At 36.8% G+C, this 19465-nt stretch overlaps 2 protein-coding genes across 4 annotated transcripts in view; one reads left to right on the top strand and one right to left on the bottom strand.

Annotated features, from left to right (window-relative positions):
* Nucleotides 1-19465, bottom strand: part of LOC134531099 (RNA-binding protein 42) — a 143706-nt gene that overhangs the window by 59660 nt on the left and 64581 nt on the right. The window lies entirely within an intron of this gene.
* Nucleotides 10592-18169, top strand: LOC134531101 (uncharacterized). Its single transcript, XM_063366650.1, has 2 exons — nucleotides 10592-10859; nucleotides 17589-18169. Exons 1-2 carry the CDS (start codon nucleotides 10623-10625, stop codon nucleotides 17865-17867), a joined length of 516 nt encoding a protein of 171 aa, XP_063222720.1. The 5' UTR covers nucleotides 10592-10622; the 3' UTR covers nucleotides 17868-18169.

Here is a 19465-nt window from a genome sequence, read left to right as displayed (position 1 = left end):
CTCTAGAATACATGTTAGGCGTGTATGTATATAACGACAATAATTACACCCTGTGTGGACGCTCGAAACCACGACTCGTGCACTAATACCTATATAACGTCACAAACATCCATGAGAACAAAACAATTTGAACACAGAATCTCTGGCATGCACCCACAAATCTACAACCTACAGCAGAAACAAGATAATAGCTTCAACTCGGTAACGTATGACTGCAAATGAGTTAAAACTGCTTCTGTGTAATAACAATAATTAATTTAGTGACAAGTGTCGCGTATGCATATTTACAAGTGCACCCCACTGTCCTATCAGGCCGTACCACTTCACTGGCTTCACTTTCATTTTATTTACTTTTAAGGATGAAAGCTAGACCACAGCTTAAAAATGTGTAGTAAGGGTTTTAAGTTCGCAGATTACTATTTTTTTTAAATAGTTTTTATTTATAGTAAAATCTGCTTCATTAAAATTAGTTTACATCAATTTAAACATTTGTAACTTGAATAATAACTAGTATACTCTTACGTTCGTAAAACACATCGAATTTATAGTACTTAACTACTCTGTGAGGATTTCAATTCTTCTGTCTCATAAACACGACAGGGCTGTAAACGGAGTTAAAATTAAATAATGAGACATAAGCGTGGCAGAACAGCGAGTAGGCGCGGGCGATAGCCCAGTTGTTCTGTGTCACCCGGCTGCCGAGAAGTGGCGGGTCACTGAGTTCGCAAGCTCGCAGGCGTGGCTGGATCCGCCAACGACAGTGAGCAGTTATCGGAAAGTACATGTAGGTATTCATAAATACGAATATGAATATATTTGCAAAAAAAACTATGAATACGAATATGAATATATTAGTATTTGCAGGTTTGAATACGAATAAAGCTGTATTCGCATATTAGAGGATACGAATACATAGATAAAATATTCATATTCACGTATTCGTTTCTGCGGATATGTACAAATATACAAATTCGCGTATCCGTATTCGTCTATTAGTGAATACGCGATTTTACCAACTTCATTAATATTTACACTTTTTTGCTATCGAGCTCTGGATCATAATTTTGGATACTTCCCAACATCCTAGAGGAAAGTCATGGTCCACACTCCGCCGGTGAAAACTTAATTAAACATTAAATCAATAATTTCAATCAACTAAAAACATATTATACCGTTATTTCTTAGGCAAAAGTAAGTTACTCACAAATGTGATATAACAATATGTAGCATAAACAAAAACAATCGCGTATAAAATTTTTAATTCATCAGTGCCTTCAAAAATATATAAACACACGATATTTAATTATCTTAGCAAATCCACATTAAATTGCTACATTTTCCAATAAAAATATATGTTATTCAAGAATAAAACTAAACATCAAGTGCGTCATTGCATTATAAAGCATAACTGATAGGCAAGGGCAAATTATTTGATAGCTATTACACTGCAATAGATAAACATGAAATTTCACTATAAATATTCCAAGGCAGAACATTTTAAATGTAATATAAAATTCAAATACCTTCAGTTTAATGATAGCTCACTGGTTAAATTTGTTTAAACCCTAAACCAACTTCCATTGCCAAATATCCCTTTTACCTTTATAATCTTTTTGGTTTAGATTTTGAGTTAGGGTTTTAATAAAAAGAAAGTATTTGGATATGTAAGAAGTTAGGACCTTGATATAGGTTATCTTTTTTTTTTTTTTTTACAATTTTCCTACATTTAACATTTAGTTTTTTGTTCAATGCTGTATCTGACTTAAACTGAACCCTTTACTGTCGTATGTTTCGTTTTTCCTAGCTTTGTTTAGTGTTTCTTTTAGAATTTGAGGTTTATATCTTCTTTTAGAATCGTTTGTAGTAAGAATTTCATCTTTGAGCGATGGTGAAAAATATTATTAATTTCTATGAAAATTTTATAAAGTATGGTTGGAAAAAAAAATTGCTGCATGACCTTGCATCTTTCTTGCGAGATTCGGAAGCATTCGTGCTCTTACATGCCACTTCTATAAAAAAAAAAAGCTGCACTAGATGAGAACAGATGAAGAATGTCCTGAAGAATCAAAATAGTTCCCTGTTAGAATTAAATATCTCCACTGCACTAAATAAAAAATGTGCTTTTTTATTACTTCACGGAGTCGTGGTTCGTCATCAAAATTATACTTTTATGACTTTGTTTTACCACTTGACGTAGTAGCGCAATTTTTTTTTTTTTTTCCTAGCCTAAGTTAATTCTAAGTGTGTAGGGGAGGGTCCAGGTTAGGGGAGGACCTAAGTGTGTCTCAGGCCGAAGCCTATACACTCTACCATGCGGGTTTTTAACCATGCAGGACAAGGGCGCGTGCATCATGTGCTTATTGGGGTTTATTGGCCAGCCATGGCTGCAATTGGCGCCATGACTGACGCCCCATTGGTCGCCTAGCTTAAAAGCTAGCTAAGTGTGGCCCAGGTAAAACCTGCATAGACACAGGGAAAACCCTGGGCCGGTTCATGCGGGGATCAATTGACATGCATTAAGCAAGCAGGTAACTACTGGACAAGAGGAAGAAGGGTCCAGGTAAGAAGAGTTGGAGGGGCTGAAAAATCAACCTTGGTGGAGTTGGGTGCTTGGGCCTTGCGGCCCGCATTTAAGTTGGGAGCTCCTGGGTTATTATTAGCCAGGGGCACATGCGCCCCCAGGGGCGGGTGACTTCACTCGTCGGCCCAGCCACAGCTGCCCAGGCAGCCACAGTTAAGACAGAAGCGGGCAGACGAGCCAGTAAACCGGCTCGAACTGCTGGCTCTCGGTGCGAAAGGCAGCCTGACGTTGCGCCATCTTCATCTTCCTTCTTCAGGTCAACAGCAGTACTTTTCAAGCCAGGGTGGGGGGAGGGAACCAACCTCGCCACCCAAAATCCCCGAGACGGTTGAAGTCGCGCCGCTCGAGGCTACTGCTGGACGTAGTAGCGCATGTCGCAGCCAAGGGCCGAACAGCCCCGGAAGTGGCCGAAGGAGGCCGAGGAGGTCGCGAATCGCCGCTCGCTCGCCCCCCAAGACTGTTCGCGAGGCTCTTCTCTTCTCCTCGCCACGCCTCGCCATCAGTGGGCGAACACGCATTCAGCCACGTGGAACTTAACCCCGCGGAATAAATCGCGCCTCTTCTGTCCTCGCTTAGCGCCAGTGGGCGTTTTCCGTACCTTTAATGTTTGGTTGATCGTTGTAAGACTATTTTTTTGGATAGAAATTGTACTGTTCGGTTCTTTATGAAATTTAAGATGTAAATAGTAGTTAATAAATAAAACTGTATTTAATTAATTGGGCAGTCCTTTCCGAACTGTTTCCCCACTAGGAATGAATAAAATATAATGCGTGCAACATAAGGTACAGACTACAGCAAAGTTAAACTGTTAAACTGTTTTTCTTGTGTTTTAAAATCATGAGGTTTTTAATTTTTTATCACGTATTTATATATTTTTTAAACACGGATTCAATTCAACTTTTGTAGAAAATATTTTAGTTTATGCTACACTTTGTTATGTCACATGTGTGTAATTTACTTTTGCCTACGAGATAAAGGTATGATTTTTTTTTAATATTTAATTTGTTTTTAATTCTTAAAATGTATATTTTATGGAGAGGGTGAACGGTTCGAGTGTGAACCATACGTTTTCCTCTAGGATGTTGGGAAGTATCCAAAATTATAGTCTTCAGCTCCAGAAAACAGTGTAATTATTAATGAAGGTGGAAAATTCGCGTATTCACTGATAGACGAACACGAATACGCGAATTTAAATATTTGAACATATTTGCGAATACGAGTATGTGAATATGAATATTCTTTAATGTGCGAATACTAATATTCACACGTGCAAATACAAATATATTCTCATTTACACGTGTGAATACAAATATCTTCATATTCGTATTCATAGAAAATATTTTTTTTTTGCGAACACATTGGTATTCGTATTTACGAATAAAATATGCCCATCACTGACAGGTCGATCAGGACCACCGCGGAAGGAAATGGTCATGGCCTATTTGACCGGAGCGGATGAGGGAAACGTGAGGGAATGTATGAACTAGGATTAAAAACGGGGCTCCTCCGAAATGCCTGACAGGTATGTCGCCACAGCGCCACCTCGCTGTCTGGTTCTTTCGCAGAAGGCGATGCTCAATTAGTTAAGAGCGTAACACCCACCAGTAGAGAAACAAAGAGTTTGAGCTGTACATTAATGCACCATTGTTGCAAGAAGAACTTTACAGAGATAGACAGTCCACTCGGTGCGGTTTGTTGCGCTATATTTCAGTAGAAATTTAAGGATAGTCAGTTGCTTAGCCAACCAACTGCTGTCTTAACTCTTTTATTCATGACTATGACTAGCAAATAATTAACTTAAACATGCAAAAACAATTAAAATGCTTCAAAATAAGAGTGGAATTTATTTTTTACATATAAACAATTGACAGCCGAAAAAGTATTTAGTCTATTTGTGTATACACCAGGTGTGATAGTGTCGAAATAATTCGGACATCCTTACACGTCTGGTTTCTCATTGGATGCAGCCTTGAAATTGAAAGATACTTTCGGTAAAAGACACACCCTCGGTTCCCAGCTCCTGTTGCCCATCTGGTCGCAGCCATGTCTCGTCCTCACACTCGGAGATCTCTGGCCGCTCCCCGCCCAGACACACGCCCGTGGGCCCATTCTCGGCCGACTTCCGGGCTGCAGATGAAGGGAATATGTTTATAGCTACGAGATCCTTTCTCGCCTACTCCCGGCAAACATGTTCGACTTCTGTGTGCGGTTACACACAGTCTGAAAATGTTTCGTTCGAGGCCATTCCTCATTCAACCTAAACACGTTGGCAAAGAAGTTAAGAACGATATCTATTCTGGCTTTTTTAAAAACGCAAGCTGGAGTGATACTATTCCTTGCACAAGTTCGTGTAATATCTTACCGACTGCAGCATAGTAGATCAACAGATAAATATGTAATTGTTTTAAAATTGACGCTGACGCGGTAGTTCTCTAACAGAGGTACACTTTCTCAAATAAATAGTGCCCACGACACATTCATTCGATGTCAGTAGACAATCTGTTTTGGAGTTGAACACACTTTATACCAACACGTTTATTTACACCTGTTCGCCTGAAGTAGTTCGGCGTGACGTGTAACCACGCCTGAAGTGTGGGCGACGACTGCTCGGCTGGGAGGTGACGAGCGAGGCTTCGCGGCGCGCAGTGAGTAGTGGTGAGAGAGTGTTCCGGGAGCAGTGAGCGGGTTACTGTCGAGTAAGAATCCGGTGATACGTGTAAATAGTAAAGAATTTTCCTTTTCGGACAGACTTTTGACCGAGTTATTTTTATAAAGATTAATTGTGATGTATAGCAAGGCAGTGAAACAAGACACATGTGTAAATATTTGTAAAAAAAAATTACATAACCTAAACCATTTTGGCTATCCTTCGAACCTGGTATTCCCCACTAGTAAAACATATCGTGACACACACATAACCTTCAAAAAAAATGCGAACGTCAAAATTTTTGAGTCCATGGTGATCATAATAATTTGCTGGGGCGTGATAATATTTGTCGTTAAATTGACTAAAATTCAACAATACAATAAAAGTAATGTACATTCGTCAAGCGCAAACGTGTAACATATAAATTTCTGTGAATCTGGTGCACCCATTGAACCTTTGTGCCAAAGGACTTATGCTCTCGGCATATTAAATATATATTGGAAACACACGCAGAGAGACATCACGTCCTCAGGCCGCCTTCCTTGAACGCACGAACGAACACAGGTCTTCCGATTACGTAATAATATCGCGTGCACGACTTCTCGAGACCCAAACATGCGCGAAATTCTGTGTCGCTTTCAACAAGCTATATTAGCTTTTATCGGAGTTGCGGAGAGGAGTCTGAAGACGGCGGGGGTACGGGGTACGGGGTACGGGGGAGTAAACTGGCAAGGCACCTCGGAACACAAAGCCCTCGTCGCCTGCGGGATAGTCGGTGCGAAAAACAACTGTGAGCGGCTCAATTTATTTGGGTTCCGAAGAGGAGGTTATTCACAAACAAATACTTTTGCCACTTAATGAATTCATTTTCTTTTTGTTTAAAAAACTCTGGACATTTCCGCCCGGTTCCCAATCACAAACAGAACTCTAGGCTATTGGAACATGTCTGAGGGCGACACCGCACCATCTCCTCTACTCTGCGGACAGGCAGTACAGGATGTACATGAAATAATATCCCAGTTTCAATGGTAATACAGTTTAACTTAGATTATTTACAACAAATCATAATCAAATTGAAGGTAAACTAACCTAGTTTATTCTTATAAATGTTCAATATGTACACCTTTAGTTATACGGCACACATCCCCAGATACGAACTTGGATGAAAAGTTGTCTCATCGCTGAACACCAAACGATCAAGAAAGGCATCTTCCTGCCCAAACACTTGAAGTGCAATGTTAGAACGTACACCACAGTAATCTGGCTTTAAAGCATGTAGCAACTTTAACCGGTATGGACGCATGTGTAAACGTGTCCTTAAATTCTTCCACACGTTCGTCTTTGGCAACTGAAGTTCAAGACATGCAGACTTCTTATTAGTCCAGTCATCTTAGTTAAAATTAGGTAAGTACCTCGGAATTTGAGATACCCAGCTATAAACTCGTATAAACTTGTATTTTGACATCCTAAAAGTTGTCTCAAAACCAACATATGGTAGAATGTACGCGAATATTAAAATCTAAGGTAAAAGGTCACAAAAATCTATTTTTTGCACATGTTTTGCAAATATCTCGTTTCCTATGGGTTTTTCGCTGTTTGTACTTATCAATATTGTAGAGAATTACATTCCCTACAACTTTTGTTTCAAAACTTTTTATACGTTGAATCGTTTTCGATATAGAGGGCGAAGAGCGCGCGGTTAGAGCATCATTTAAGGTCAACCGGTAGTCCCGGTCAAAAACATGCCATATAAAGTTTATTAATTATTGATAAATACATAATTATTAATAATTTCATTTCTTATTAACTATTACATTATATTTAATGATTTTTTCATTAATTAAATATATATATATTCAATAACACTTATAACCTATCACTAAAAATAAAAAAATAATTAAGGGTCAAACTTTAATTACATTTTAATTATATTCTCATTTCCACTAATTACATTTTAAAAAGAAAATAATTAAGTACATCTTATTTAAAGTCCGTAAACTCTTAAACTCTTAAATCCTTTCATAACGTTAAAAATTACACTTTTTGGGAATTATACCTGGTAATTAGGACAATAATGTAGTTAAAGAGGATAAATAAGAGGACTTTGAAATACTACAGCGGTTGGAAGACGTCGATGAAGATAATAAAAATTATAAGTTTTAGTTCTTGTAATTTTTATTCAATTTTTTTTTAATTTCCACAATCATAAATGTATGGAATTATATTTTATAATAAAAACATTAATTAAGAATGTAATTCTTTCTTTTTTATTTAAGAAGTTATTAATATAAATTGCATTAGAATTGAAATATAATTTAAATATTTTCCTTAACAATTATATAACTACACGGGCAGGTATATGTTTATAAATAAATTTATACTTTATTAAAAATAGATAAGTAAGTAAAATAATTATTAAATAAAATGTAATAGTTAATAAGAAATGAAAATTATTAATAATTATGTATTTATCAATAATTAATAAACCTTATATGACATGTTTTTGACCGGGACTACCGGATGACCTTAAATGATGCTCTAACAGCGCGCTCTCCACCCTCTATCTCGAAAACGATTCAACGTATAAAAAAAATTTGAAACAAAAGTTGTAGGGAATTTAATCCTCTACAATACTGATAATAGTGAAACACCCATAGGAAAAGAGATATTTGCAAAACATGTGCAAAAAATCGATTTTTGTGAGCTTTGACCTTAGATTTTAATAGTCGCGTACACCCTACCATATGTAGGTTTTGATACAACCTTTAGGATGTCAAAATACAAGTTTATAGGAGTTTATAGCTGGGTATCTCAAATTCCGAAGTGAACTTACTAAGATGACTGGACTATATGACTACGCAGGTAAGATGCTCTGCCACGGACGACATCCTGTACAGACACTTTTGGTCGTCCCGCGCTTTTCCCTTTACAAACACATCCGGTCGTTTCGAATTGTCTGTACCATCGGCGGATGTTTTTGCCACATGAAACATACGTTGAACTGAAATTGCCGAATCACTCTGATAAAATTTCAGAACTCTTTACGCATTAGTCTCCATTTTGCGTAGGTGGCGCTGCAAGCGAGAAAACAACAAAGCAGTAGTCTCACAAGCGCTTATCTAAAACTGTTTTCGTTACTCTTTAATTGTGACCTTGAACCAAAACTCTACAACGCTTACAGAAGATACTATTGAAACTGATTAACTGTGGCATTATTTTTATGGCCATGCTGTATTTCCCACGCTAGACCACGATCTAAGCCATATCTCGCGCGCGGCTAGGAGTCGCCACGGCGAGTAGTGCACGCTCCTCCAGATCTGGCGCCCGGAGGAAACACCCCCCCCCCCCCCCCCCCCGCGAGCCACCTCGAGACCATCGGTTGCGACGCTATGATGTTATTGCAAGCGACATACGAGAAATGTTTAAATGTTTGATCTACTTACCTGATTAAAATTAAATTTTCTGGAATATGATTTTCCTTACCTAAAAATCATTTCGAAAATACCTATTTTAAATTATTTTAACTCTCATGTAAATCTTTTTTTTTTAATTGCATTATCAAAGAAACTAACACACGCAAAAATATAAAAATACGAGTATGTATGCTATTTAATAAATGCTGTTCAATGCAAGACCCCACAGCAGAATGTTCAATAGTTTCAAAATAATGGATAGAAATTTTAAGCTCTGTGCAACACTTAATGTTAACAGGAAGAGAGGGACCTTACCGTGCAAATTATTTACGATGTAAATATCCTTAGTAATTAACTCGTAGCTGAATACGGGATTGACGCCAATGCATTTATTTTGTCGTCACAGTAAGCCTTGCTCAAAAAACCGCTACAACAAGAGTATTATAGAGGACCAACATTGAATGGCTATCCAGCAAAATAAATTAATGACAAACATGTAAATGATTTTGGAAGTGGAATATCTCAAACACAAACACAAGATAAAAATTACAACTTAAATGAAGAAAAGAATGCAATGTAAATAAGCTATATGTATATATAGAGAAGGGGAGGGGTTTCATCCCATCATCCCTACCACAGAACCGCACTGGTTCCTACCTATGTATGTAATCGCTGTTCCAAACCATTTTTTCACCCTTCATTCGTTTCTAATGACCATGATTTTGTGGAACTAATTAATTTAAAAAACTAATCCATCCATTAACACCAAACGACAATGCTAGATTAGATATTTGCTATAGTTTTCAACGCCCTATTTTTAAGTGCACACAAGCACGATTGAAAATATTTCAACATTTCAAACACAATTTTAATTTTGGGGTCAAGGCAACAGGTTGTCTGAGATAATCTCAACTTTCTAGAAGAACGCTGTGAGAGACAGACAAAGCAGCACCAAAACAAACTATAAAATAACAGGAAACCAATTTAAATTGACTTTATACTCCCGTTTGTCTGATCACAAACATTGTATTAATTATTTTGGTTTAACTATAATAAATAATTGTTGAGTGACCTTAAATAACATAAAATACCACACACTATTTCTTCTTATGGGAATAGTAAATATGAATGATAAAATAAAAATTATTTGAGTCCATGCATTACATGTTTCAGACAGAAACGGAGAGAAAATGTACAATATATGAATGAAAAAGGAAAAAGTGAACGTTTCTGAACTTTATGAAATTTTCTGAAATTACGAACTTTCATTCATTTAACATATATAAAAATTAAAATTCAATGTAAAAAAATTATTTGGTGTACATTTAATTGAGAAACATCTAATACATGTGATATATGAACACTAAAGAAATATGAAAGAGTGCAAGGAATTAATTAATGTGACAAGTAACACCACAAATTTGCAAAACATTTGAGCACAGTACTGCTTGACACAATAGTGAATTCAGAATCTCATTAAGGGAAGGGGCACGTTTGTTCTGAAAATAAAGTTGCCTTATCCTTTTTTTAATAGAATTATTTTGTCGATATGTTGGGATTCCGCCCCTCAAATTCTCACCCCTCTCCTAACCACTATGCTTTTCGTCTTTGTGGATAAGTAATTGATTAAATAGAGAGATTAAATTAACCTACAAAAATAATAACAAAGTGAAAGCTAAATTTATTCTAAATATATTATTGTTACTTAATGTAGAGTTTATTGTTGTTTACTTTTACTGAAACATTTGTGATAGCCAAAATAAAAGACCTTATCGAAACATAATCTCCTGTCCTTAACTGTCACAGCTTGCTCAAATAGGCACATTGGACATACATCGTATGGTCAATGACGCCTTTTTGATACAAAGCTCATCCATCAAACTTAAAAGAAACATTACTAAAGTTTGCTAAATTCTGTTTTGAGAATGTGCACATGTACATGAACTGAACTTGTTTTGTGCAACAACAGCTGACAATAACCATGCTGACCGAGAAGACCACGTTGACAATGACTGCTTTGGTCCTGACAACGGCCATGGGCTTCCCTGTGGTGGTGGACCAGTCAGGAGGAGAGGACAGAAGTACGGGGTGGACGTACGAGGACAACCACGTGCAGAAGAGACCGTGCACAGAGGCGAGCCCTTCTTGCGCCAGCCAACTGCCAGTGATGACGGAGTCTGGAAACAGTCTTTACCATCGAATAACTCACACCAACAAGGTAATTACGTGTAATGTGTCCAGAACCACATGGTATTCTCTAAAATATGTTGTACATTCTGACAAACAATGCAAAAATTAAAAGAATGTTGTCAATAATTGTAAAACATCTGGATGTAATTAAAATCCTAGGACCACTTCTGTTAATATCGACATACTAATAACTATTAAAATCTTGTATTTTAAGAACAAAACCTAAATAGACAACTATTTACTTTTAGTGCAATCCAGATAGAATGTACATAGTATTTTCCCATTGGTGGATGTACATAAAAGTAATAAACCTATATGTAAAGTTTCGCACAATAGCCAGGCATTTCACATTTTTGTTTCAAATTATGCGCATTCAAAACATTGGCAATGGGTGAAATAACACAAAATACGTTTATTGTTGAAATAAAATTGTATTAATCATCTGTCGTTGTAAAATCCACTCGGTTACATTTCTGTGTTTCAAAATTTGTAAGGCAAACTCAGTCTAGTAACCCCAATACTGTCCATAAAATTATTTAAGAGTATAAAGCTCAGCAAGTACAATTATTCATATCTTGTAATTAAATTATAACTACTTATGGCTTATGAGTTATAAAAATGATTATGTGCAACACTAATACGAGGGTAATTAGGAAAAAACCTTTGCATGAGTAAGAAATGGGCGCTGATAGCATCATCATTCTAAATGTGCTGTGATCAAATGTTCAGTAGATATAGAGGAGTGAACTAAAATATTGTTTTGCAGTTGACTTGTCCGCTACATCAGTTTAAAATTAATGCTGTCATAGAAAATCTTGCCTACTATGAAACATTGGCTCACGATAATGCTTGACAACTCAGCACTTCACGCACCCTAGAATTTGGGATGTTTTTTATCAGCTCCATCCTCCATAGCCTAGACTTGGCACAGAGTGATTACTGCCTCTTCAGGCGGTCGCAACACAACAATGCAGTTACACAATGTCTTCATTCCCAGGCAGCAGATTTCTTTCGAAGAAGCTATTTTAAAACTCGTTAAACATTATGACAAGTGCCACAATGTGTGTGGCAATTGTCAAAAAGTAAATTACAATAGTAGGTTTTCAATTATATAGGTTTGGTAAAATTTCTGTAACTACGAGTGTCTTTCACTGATCACCAAATGGAGGTTTATTTTCGGTAATACCATTCTACTGGGTATATTTAATAAATTATTCTTGATAACTACACTGTCTCTCACTCATATTATTGTCCAGATTTTAACATGGTTCTATATAAATGCTGAAACTGTACATAATATATTTCAACAATTCTAGTAATAGTCAAACTGGAAGTTTGGGGCATCATACGTAACGTGTAATATTATTACTCTATACTATTATATAATTTCTTTGTCTTTTTTTTTCGACAGCCTTTTATGTTGTCTGGATGTTAGGTGACTAGCTCATTTCTGCAACATTCATATTTTTTAATACTATGTCTCAAGCCATTGACCCACCTCAAGGGCACCAGATTGATATCCATGTGGTTCTGAATCCACTATATTCTTAAAATGTGTCAAATGACACAATTGAAAACATAACCTTAAAAATTTATTTCCAAGGTTTGCTGCAAATTTCACAAGAGTGTACACCACGCAATTGTGAAAATTGTAACTAATCGTAGTTCTGGTATAAAAAGGAAGCTTTGAAAACTTAATTTGTAATGAGTTCATTTCACAGTAAACCCCGAATGAGGTAGTGCAATGGTAAAACACAGTGGACTTCAGGATGACCTGGGTTCGAATTCCTGTGCAGCCCGACATTGACATTTTGATTATCCATGGTTTCTATACATCACTTCATTCACATGTTGATAAGGTTCCCAACAAAAGACCTCAGCAGATTTCTTTCCTAGATTTCTATGAACTACGTTACTATAGAGCGTCCCACTCTTAGATTGCAGTGTGGAAGTAAATGGGCGCTTTATTTCTTTTTCAAACACACGCCAACTGTCGTTCACGCTGTCCTTGTTTCTGCGTGTGCTGTTTCCATGTATCATACAAATTTAAAATTTTATTTTTTGGCAAAGATTTTATTGCATATTGTAAAACATCAAAATATGCATCAGGTGATATATATTTTGCATTATGAATATCATTTTAAGGGACCAAATTGTTTTTAAAAAGTAATTTATTAACTGGGAAATGTTTTGAAGTATTCAAAACTGTATACAAATTTAAAAAAATTACTTACAAGAGCAATCAATTCAGGTTTTTTTTTGTAATAAATTAATGTTTAAGAATGCCACCGAATAAATCTCAAGAGAAAAACTCTTAACGTTTCAGTTATATACATATTTTTAATCCTAAAGGGCATTTTATCAGAAACTGACACATGAAAATGTTGATCAGCTGCAAAGTTTATTGCTATTAAAGATAGATGGGGTCGAAAGCTTGAAAGATGTTCAAATGACTGGAATTTGATATTAAAAGCAAAATCATCTCAATTGCTCCTACAATTTTCATGTCCAAAGCTGTGTCTTATCAGCGCAAGAGCGTGCTCCAATATAGGCTCGCTCCCAAACTGTTGTCATAAGAGGAAACACGACCGGGTGTTTGGAGAAGTGAGGTTTTGTCCTGCAAGCAAGTTCAAAGATAAAGGCTACCTTAGTTCAGCCTGCCAGTTAGTGCCGTGTCTCGCGACCAAGCGACGCATTGTGTCCGGTGACTTGTTACAGTTACAGTTTTGACTGGTTATTTATTCACATATGTGATTTTATTTTCTGTCTATGTGGATTACATAAATATAAACTTTGCAGGTGGAACACTGAAAATAAACTACACTGGTAGGCTACAAGAGAGGGGGCGCAATATTATGTTTAAAGTATTTTTAGTATTTTTTTCCAAAATCATGAGTGTGAACGATGCAATTAAGGAAGGTTCCAAAACAACTGGCTGTTCTGAACGAACCATTTACGCTTTTAGAACGGAACTGCAGTGGCATGGTGCCCTAAGTATGCCTGGTAAAGTAAAATCTAAAATAAAAGGCTAACAGAAATATTACCATGAACCAACTTACATTGGCATCGTACAGAATGAGTTACGATGGATCGTTCACACTTCTTTGTTTGCTAACATTCAACCCACTTTAAATAATAGTCTAGAAAAAATTAATAGTGACAAATTACTACCAGATTTCTCTCGTACCACTCTGCATAGGTTCCCTCACGATACTGGGTTTAAGTATTTAAGAAGGGAAAACAATGCAACATTTACCGAACGAGACGACATAATTCGGTGACGGCATACCTACCTGCAAGAAGTAAACAGGTTTAGGGATTTAGGAAAGCCAGTTGTCTATACCGATGAGTTGTGGGTAAATGTGAAGCTCAGTTTGGAAAAGACATGGAAAAACACAACAGTGAAGAGCTCTCGACAGGCAGCCATTGAAGGTCTTAAACCTCCTGCAGGACATGGCGCGCGTTTTGCCTTAGTGCATGCAGGGAATAAGGACGGTTTTGTTCAAAACACTGCCCTTACTCTCTTGTGCAAAAAGAACAAAGATAAAGCTCATGATGAAAAGTGGTTTGCCGAACATCTTTTGCCCAACACTTCAGAGGGATCTGTTATTGTTTTAGATAATGTGTCATACCTATCAGGATGTGTGAACAGATTACCGTGCAAATTTGGCATTGTGGGGGATTTAGACAGTGGTTCACAGAGAAAAGCATTAATTATGTCGGTATGAGTAAGTGAGAAATTCTACACATAGTAGGGTGTGAAAGGTATAAGTACAAAAAAAAACGAAAAGGCAGTCATGGGTACTGTCAACAGAAGTAAAAACTTAAAACTTTGTTTTTAAATATGTAATATGACATCATTTCTACGTTAAAAGTACGTAAGAAAATGATTTTGGTATTATATCATTCACATGTCGGTGATACGAACCCATTAGTTTTGCCCCTACCAATAATAACTTTAAAATTAGAAGAAATTAAGTTTTATACAAAAAAAAAATTCTATGAACTTAAATCCACAAATAATCAACATTCACTACGTAAATAAATAAACAAAAGAAAATCGCTCAACGCGGTCAATTTAACTTCACTTACAGCTACGGCAGCATGTCGGTGACGCGAACTCACAAGATTTTACCCATGCACACAGGCTGCTGCGCGTCGCCAGTCTGGCACAACACGTCACTAGCATGTCGATGACGCGAACCCTAAGTTTTGCCCCTACCAAAAATTGTTCAACGCGGGTAAAGAAGTTTTCACTTCAAAAATACAAACTTGAAGAAATAGCCAAAAGCGATGTCAAACTGTACTTCACTTGCATCCATATTATTGCGAGTGCAACCCTATTGAAATGGTATGGGCCCGCCCAAAAGTCCAGTCATTTTAGATTTTATGTGCGGAAAAATTTTTAGTGAGCTGAATTTTTGTACACACCTTTATTACGGCGTTGTAATGAAGATGTGAAAAATCGACATTGATATAGTGCTGGCTAAAAAAGTTATAAAGGTCAAAATGTCACGAAAATCAGTTTTTCGAAAATATCTCGCGACCTATTGCTCGGAGGCCAAGAGAGGTCATTATAAAAATTGTTTGTCGTAAAATTATCTACAAAAAATGCCTCTTGCATTTTTCTGTAAAATTAACCGTTTTCGGAGTAGAGCGCTGAGAAAGGGACTAGAATGCACTCACATACGGTATTGTATACCGTACACCAAGGCGTAAACTCAATTGCTTTTAATTCATTCATGTTTGTAAGTGTCTTAAAAACTTATATCTGATACTTGGGCGTTTTGTGAAAAATATACTTATATTATAGAGGTTTGGGAACTTAGTAAAATCTACTATATATTATACAAACGACCTACACTGGCAGATGTTCCGTATTTTATTGTTCCCAGACCCGTCCCTTTATACCTGCTACTGCCTGTCGGACTGTGTTTAGCTCAGTTGAAAATTATTTCTTGAGTGTTAAAGACGTTATTTTAATAGTTTCATGCTCTTGAAGAGTTTTCATAATGAGTGATACATGTTTTATATGCAATGAATTGTTATCGGATGGTGATGTAGTAGAAGTTAGGCGTGGTCTACAAACATTAAAAAATGCTAGTATCGCTAGAGGTGATGGTAATATTGAATATTTAAAAATTGTGACTTTTGTGAATGTTCATAGCAATTGTCGTAAAAATTATACGAACAATTTGAGTATTGCGGCTTTTTAACGACGCCAAGAAGAACCGAGTACATCAATATCTCCGCGTAAGAAAAGAATCAGCTCTTTTGATTTCAAAAAATTATGTTTGTACTGTGGAGAAGAAGCGAGTATAGTAATTGAGAGAAAAAGAGAAAAAAATACAGACGCGTTATTAGAGAAGTGAGTAGGTACTCTTACATTTAAAGACACAGTATTAAAAGCTGCAGAGTCAAACAATGATGGAAATTATGAAGATGTCGATTTAAATATAGGAATAAGTCCACTCGACGTTTTGTCAGCAATTGTTAATGAAATAGAAACTGAAGATATCGACAATGAATGACCAAAAAAAATTATATACTGAAGTTTAATTTTTCTGTATTTTTCAGTATTCAAATAAAAAAATATTCACTCTTAAATAAAAAAAACTCTTATTACATATAATGGACTATGCCTACGGGGAAAACCATGCAAAAAAAAAACGCGCCTTGCATTCTACCTCGAAGGTGGTGAGGAAACGAGTGCATCGTCATAATAGTCGCTTTCTCAGCGCTCTACTCCGAAAACGGTTAATTTTACAGAAAAATGCGAGAGGCATTTTTTGTAGATAATTGTACGAAAAACAATTTTTATAATGACCTCTATTGACCTCCGAGCAATAGGTCGCGAGATATTTGCGAAAAATTGATTTTCGTGACCTTTCGACCTTCATAAGGTTTTTAGCCGGCACGATATCAATGTCAATTTTTCACATCTTCATTACAACACCGTAATAAAGGTGTATACAACAATTCAGCTCACTAGGAATTTTTCCGCAGATTGGGGTTTAAAATGCCTAAAACGACTGGACTACAAGTGAAATTGTTCGTAAGACTGCATAACACAACTTTCAAGGCACATTATATGGAGTACGTTATGACCAGATTTCGAAATAAACTGGAAAAACTATGTAAAAAAGGTGAAAAACATGAAAGAAGAGTTGCGGAGAGCTAACGAACTTTAAGACAACGAGGAAAGGTTTTTGTTAAGTTTAGCCTCGCCCAATTCATCCAAGTCATCTCCGCCACCTCACCCAACTCCATTCTCCTGGTCAACCCTGTGTTACTCTAACTTTGGTCAGCGGTAGCGATAGTGATTAAAAGGTATGTGATGATATTAATTTCTTTATCAATTTCACGTTACAATTATGTTATGGATTCGTATCAATGAATGAGTGTGAACGGTATATTGCTGTAAGTAAAAAAAAAAAGTAGCAATTCATTACAAATTTATAAGCATAGTAGTATAAAAAGTTATAAATTACCATATGGAATCTTAAAATACTTCTTGTGAAATCAGATTACCAAAGAAACACGTCTCTTGAAATTTGTAGTGTGTTAAGAGATTTGGCAAAAGCGCGCGCCATAAGCCGTGTACTGCAATCTATGAGTGAGACGGTCTACATACCTATCTGCCCTCGTGGACAAAGAACACATATAACAAGCTTTCCGTTGGCAAGACGTGGCCGGGTAGAAGGCTGACACAGGGCGATGACCGTGGCGAATGTGGCGGGGATGCGGTGTGCTGCAGACGAGGGAAGGCGTGGAAGGCGTGAAGAAGAACGTGTTCACGTCTCGCGGCTGGGGGCCAGGGGGGATGCCCTTCAGCGTGCTGTACCTGAGCCGCAAGGCCCGCGTCCACCGCCCCCCGGCGCCCCCCCAGCTGCCGGGCGAGGCCGTGCCGCAGCCCCTGGCGCTCACCGCGGTGGCGGCCCCGCACGCCGGCTACGACACGTTCGGCGCTCGCAGGCACTACTCCATCATCCCGCAGCTCTTCGTGTCGTACGGCTGGGGCCCCATCGGGAAGTAACCGCCCCCCCCCCCTCCTCCTCCTTTTTCCTCTTTGTGCCCCCATTGTGGCAGGGTCCACTCAGTAGCACTAAATATATCCTGTACACTTTCTGCTCTCAAGTACTTCAACAACTACCAACAATATACTGTGCATGTGTGTAAGTCATCTGTTTAACCTTATATTAAAAATTAACTTTTATCCCGCAATTGCTTGTCTGTTTTATTTACACACGAACTCTCGTTAAAAAGGCTTGCCTGTAGTTGTTAGGGACCAGAAAAATTAGCATTTTCCTATACGTGCTAATTTACACCTTAATTGATATTTATTGCTCATTTCAGATGTATCAGCTATTTTTCAAAATAAACCATTTTATTAGCTTAATTATTTAAATAATGCCATTCCTTTATAAAATAACCATTATAAAACTCATTAAATATAAAATTCCTTTTAAAAAGAGACACTAAAAATTGCTACATTTTTATTGATAGTTTTCAAAGTTGTCTTACAAAATGTATTGTTTCACACTTATGAAGAAACAACTCTCTTTTGTAGACACTCAGTGACCCGGCTCATCTTATATTCGTACTATGTAGATTTTCTGGGATACATGTGCATGTATATATAAATTTTTTTTATTTATAATTTTATATTTTGTCACCGAAGACAAAACACATGTCCACAATTTCTGCCTTAGATTTTCTCTTGTTCTTGCATTTTGCTTTAGCGGGCATGTTACTTGATGCTCCCCCAAAATGTTACACTTTATGGTTGTCATTCTCTACACCTTCGTAATATTGCCATGTCTCTGTGATGCAGCCAAGTTGGATGCATCCGAGAAAACTTCAAAATATAAGCCCAATTGAATAAATACATTTGTTTTGTGAATCACTATAAATTAAATGCGCGACTTAACTTTTGCTAGCATATAGCACAACTATTTTTTTTAAGTAAAAAAGTATTTGAATTTTTTTGTGGTTTTAATCTTTAAAGGCATAAACAAATTGTTTTATTGTTATTGTTTATGTACATGTGACTACAGTAGACTCTCGATTATTCGGGTATGGGTTATCGATTTGCGGCTTAACCGTGCAATATTTCAATTCCATAAACCATAAAAACAATATTAATTTCTGACATTATTTCCGTGAGCGCACAATGGCAAAGCAATTGTGAAGCATTGAATACAATGCAATGAATTAGTAATGCAACGAATTAATAATGTGACGAATTAACAAACAATGTTTTGCTCTTTCCTCTATAGCTATTTGCTCCTTCAGTGCATAATTATTTCCGACGATGCCCGAGTGTACAGCCATCCCGCGTGTCAGGCATGTCAGCAGCAGCTCTGGAGAGTAAAGCCAGGAGCTCTCAGGACTAATTAATCCGCGCCTACTAAGACGCGCTAGTGGGAAATCATGGCAGAAACGCGTTTATTAAACATCAGAGTCGGGAATTACGTTAACAGGTTAAATAATATTTCTAAAAATAGAAAATGTAGTTTTTTAAAAATCTTATTAAAACAAAAATCTCAATAAGATTAGTATTTTGTAACACAGAAATGTTGGTTAACACCTACTTGGAATATTATGCACAAGAGTATTATGTAAATGGGAATC

The sequence above is a fragment of the Bacillus rossius genome, chromosome 3 (genome assembly GCF_032445375.1).
Source record: "Bacillus rossius redtenbacheri isolate Brsri chromosome 3, Brsri_v3, whole genome shotgun sequence".
NCBI classification, from domain to species: Eukaryota; Metazoa; Arthropoda; class Insecta; order Phasmatodea; family Bacillidae; genus Bacillus; species Bacillus rossius.
This window is presented reverse-complemented; position numbering and strand designations above follow the sequence as displayed.